Raw genomic sequence first — 4,631 nt, 5'->3', positions numbered from 1 at the left:
GTTGAGGCCTGGCATTTTGCATTTTATAAAGCTCCTACATTATTTGGGTGAAAACAAGATGGGTCAGCTTTGAGAAGCACTGCTATACACGGCAAATATCATCTATACGATATGATACATATGATGCTATATCATCGGCAAATGCATCTCTACCATAAAAGGTAACGTGTAAATCAAGTGGGCGCCGAGTATAACACTTCCCTTCTGCTACCCCCCAGTGACGCACAGCCCGCGGGGACATGGAAACTCTGTCCAATATCCCGAACCTAAGAACCACTTTGGAGTTGCAAGGTTTCAAAGGCGGAACGTTTAAGAAAGAAACGTTCCCTGCTTGACAAGCCAAGAAGAAGCCAAGTCTGCAGGGAAGAGGAGCACAAGTTTAGGAAGGGGTAGGGAAACTGGAAGTGTGACATCAGTGTATGGTGGGCTCTCACAGGGAAACCGGATTCTCTACCTGGGCTCTGCTATGTTTTCATTAAGGAAAAAAAAAGGAATGTCAAGTCTGGGATTCATAAATCTCAACTCGATAGAAGACTGCTCTTGTTGATTCAAGCCGCAGTTAAAATGACAGTGTCATTGTTGCAAGCTGTGATGCAGTGTTGGTTGGACACCTTTGTCTCCTTTTAATGTTTCTTCTGTAGGGTTGATTGTAGCCTATTTAGCCAATCTTACTCTACTCTTGTGCTTAGGAGAGAAACTGGGACTAAACCGAGCTGGTGCTGACAACAGAACATATTCATACATATATGATCCTTGTAAACAATGTCAGATGAGAAGCTACCCCTCCCCAGATGACTGGCAGTGCCACTAAGATTTGATATGGGTGTTGATGCCCCTTCAAACAAATCCCGATACCCTGGTTACCTGAGTGAGTGGTTTCTGGTAAGATCGGGTTGACGCTCTTGGAGAATTTCAAAGATGTTGGGTTGACGCAAAAACGCAACGATTTTGTCATTGTAGGCTGGAAGAAAAAAGTAAAAAGAAACAATGATTCTTAAAAAAAAATCGACTACTACTTCTATGATGATATAAATTCATATAAATCCAGACTTTAAAAACTATGTTTTATTGCTAACATCCATTCCCCCCAAGTCCTCAGTTTGGAGCTATTCTGCCACTGGGGCATAGATGCTTACTTTCCAACTTTGTCTAAGCCGTTACATGATTCTTGGGCTTTACACTTGCTACTTGCTATTCTTGCTATTCTTTTTTAATATATCTCATGAGCCAAAAATACTTTCCAATGACAAGATTAGTTGGCTAACAAGATTCTAGATGGTCATAATTTTAAGTTTACCAAAATCAACCTGAAAGCCAGGCATGGCGGTACAGGCCTACAATCCCAGCACTTGGGAGACTAAAGCAGGAGAATTGAGTTTGAGGCCAACCTGGGCTACATTGTACGACTGCCTACCAACCAAACCAAACCAAAACTACCACCATCAACGAAACGCCAGCAGCAGACAACCTCACAGAAATGACAACCATAAGAAGCGGGAAATTGTCTTCTGGTTGAATAGTAGCTGGCCAGAGAGGTAGAACCAGAGACTCACCCAACCCCCAAAACAATAGTCACCAGTAACAGTGACAGCTATGGCCACAGTGCTAATGAACAAAAGCCATTTTCTAACTCTACATGGAAATAAATGCCAAACACGAACAACTCCACACCAAGCAACTGCAACACCATCACCAACTACTGGCAAACATATATTTTTAGACAATCTACAACCTACTTGTTATGGCTACAGAAATGTCAAAATTGTTAAAAAAAATGTATTAGGTGTTCCATTATTACCTCTTCTGTCAGGAAAATGAATCTGCATCCTTAAGATTCTTCTGCTTAGTTATATTACTAGTAATCAGGAATCAGTAATAAATATAATTCAGAGAATCAAGGTGAGAGGGGTCTGAATTCACAAACAACAGGGAGCCTGGTAATTCTACAGGCAGCTGTGTCTAAAATGCCATCCTGTCTACACATGCATATTTTAGCTAAATGTTTCAAAAGTTTTTAAATCTTATCTGTTAAGACTGAATTCTAATGTCAACACCGAGAATCCCTAAGTTAACACTTCATGATATATGAACTGAGGACATTTTCCCAATGGAATCGTTTTATTTTCCATCCAAGATCAGAGGCGAGATACTTCTTATGCAATAACTTTAAAGCTTTAGAAAGTTATGCATGGAGTATAGTATATATTATTAATAATTATATATTAATAATGATACTATAAGTGTGGACAGACATCAACCCTAGATATCTTATCTAGTGGTTATCTTTAAGCCATGGGTAGTACACCGTATTTTGTTGCAGAAGTGTTTTTGTTTGTTTCTAGGGTAGAGAAACAAGCCCCTATCCCCCACGACAGGCTATGTGGTCAGGTTTCCCACACTTGGGGAAATCCCAGGGTCAGCTCATCTGGAGCACCACGCAGGTGCCTCGCCCTGGGAGAACCACCTTCATGAGCGTGGCATCTCCCCTGCCAGGTTAAGTATGTTTGTGTTTTGATGTAAAAACAGACAAAGAGAAAGCTGCTTTGCTTTAAGGTGGGGAGGGAGTTTAGCCACCTCTCTGCAGTTTGTCTGCTCTGCACGCCTCGGGGGGCTCCAGGCTGGAGACCATGACTCTACTTTAGCTTCACTGTTTTAATAACAGTTCAAACATGGTTTTCAGACCTGGAAGCCCACATCTGTTGATTTCAGTTTACTATTCTGGAGGCTTTGTTGCTTTTCTGTTTGTTATAAAAGCCCTTAAGAACGTGGAAGCCTTGCTTGGTTGGTGAATGAGGGTACCACGGATTCACGCACCCCTTAACTTCCATCCTAGGATGTGACATATTCTAATTATACGTTTGCATATATGATTGCATATTATTTCATTAGTGTTTCTTACCTTCAGCAACCCAATACTTGCTAAGCAGGACTACGGGTTTTATAAGGCGGAAGCTCTCTGAGAATCAAGGGAGTAGGGTAGGGTTATAGTAGCTTAAGGACAACGGAGGGAGGCTGGCAGGGGGCACCCGTGGGCATAGTATGCACTTTATACAGAAGCAGGATAAAGATGTGCAGAAAGAGCTGACGTACCCACTGGAACCATGTCCTGGTACTGCGGCCTGCTGACGGTATTGAATGTGCTGGATGGTCTGGGAAGAACGGGTGGTCCCGCGTGACGAGAGTCTTCGCCTACCTGCGAAGACAAGCAACATTTATGTCTGCACCAAGACCTCCGGGGCTTTGCATTGGCATCTCAAACCGAGTTGTTCAAAACACTTGGGGGCCAATAAGCAATTGATCAGGACAGGTGCCAGCTAAGGTGCTGAGGCCAGGTCCTTGAAAGGTCTGTTCTTAAGGCTTCAAGCTGATGGGTGAGACAGGCCCGTCAGTGACAGGAGCTGGGCCAGTGAACATGCATGGCTCGGGAGTTCAATCTGCTTGCCTTTACCAAGGCCGCAGAAGCAAAATTGAAGAATTGCTGAGCAGGATTGTCTGCACGGCCAGAACCCCAACCTGCCGCAATACGGTCAAAGGGAAGAGCTGGGTGATACAAGATGCATCCGGCTGCCCCTGGATACTCCTTCTTTTAGCTGAGGGAATTCCCTGCCTCCGCAGAGGAGGAGCTGAGCAGCGGCAATCTTCCTGCGGGGTTGTGCATTAGGACATTATCTCCTCAGAAGCAATTTTATACGCTCATTAGAGGAGCTGGTGTAACAGCTCTTTCTGGTTTGAGCCTCCCACACCAGACGGCTAACAGGGGCAGGTGTGCATGATCTAAATACGGTTTCCTTTTTTTTTTTTTATAATCCCTTGATTATTCATTGCGCCTCTTATAGGCTTAGGAACCCCTACAGATAGATAACCAATCCATTCATCTGTGCTCGTGCCAGGAAAGTCTAACCTTGCTCTAGCTCCTGTTCTAGCATCTTCTCGCATATTCCAAAAGGGTTTTAAGGAAAGGACAGGAGGTGACACTGGACTGGTACACTGACACTTTTTAGACGGTGCTCCTACCCCCTCACGCTGAAATCCTCAAGGCCATTTTATCATATTATATCAGCTGGGTACTTGTTGAGGCCATCTCTACAGCTGCTCCCATCAGAAAGAGCCTTTCCACCTCCCCTGCCCCGCCCCCATCCTTCAGGAAAGGGCTCTCACTCACTCTTCAAAGGAAAGTTCAAACAGCCCCATCTTCCTCCACCAAACCTTCCCTTCTCTTCAAGGTGAGGTTAAACATAATCTTCTCCTCTGAGCTCCCACGGGGCTCGGGGATATTTCAAAATCAGCTGTCATTATCAGCCATTTGTTATTTATTTCCTATGCCCCCATAAAGCTGGAAACAATTTAAAAAGTCCACATTATTACTTAGAGGAGTTATTAAAACGCAGCTTTCTTCCTCAGCTATTAAAAACAATGTAATGTGATTGGTTATGGTGGTTGGTGTTCGGGGTGCCACGGTGTCCATGTGGAGGTCAGAGGGAAAGTCTGTGGAGTGAGCTCTCGCTTCCCACTCTCTCAGGGGTTCCCAGGATCAAAGTCAGGCCACTAGGCTGTGCAGCAAGAGTGTTGCACCCGCTGCCCTGGCATCCTTGTGGGCCCCTTACAAGTTTATCAAGGCCGGGTGGTGGTGG

General features: G+C 44.5%; 1 protein-coding gene and 1 non-coding gene across 5 annotated transcripts in view; both read right to left on the bottom strand.

Annotated features, from left to right (window-relative positions):
• The window catches only part of Hecw2 (HECT, C2 and WW domain containing E3 ubiquitin protein ligase 2), a 302,139-nt gene that overhangs the window by 65,825 nt on the left and 231,683 nt on the right, over positions 1-4,631 (bottom strand). For all 4 annotated transcript variants that reach the window (XM_026788844.1, XM_005366360.2, XM_026788845.1 and 1 more), the window contains 2 exons: positions 3,091-3,193; positions 865-961 (listed from right to left, as the gene is read on the bottom strand). In XM_026788844.1, the coding sequence (XP_026644645.1) occupies positions 865-961; positions 3,091-3,193 (200 nt within the window). The remainder of the gene's footprint in view (positions 1-864; positions 962-3,090; positions 3,194-4,631) is intronic.
• LOC113458208 lies at positions 2,341-2,502 on the bottom strand. The gene has a single exon (XR_003378626.1). It is a non-coding gene; the product is annotated as a U1 spliceosomal RNA (small nuclear RNA).

This window comes from Microtus ochrogaster, unplaced genomic scaffold (genome assembly GCF_000317375.1).
Source record: "Microtus ochrogaster isolate Prairie Vole_2 unplaced genomic scaffold, MicOch1.0 UNK8, whole genome shotgun sequence".
Lineage (NCBI taxonomy): Eukaryota > Metazoa > Chordata > Mammalia > Rodentia > Cricetidae > Microtus > Microtus ochrogaster.
This window is presented reverse-complemented; position numbering and strand designations above follow the sequence as displayed.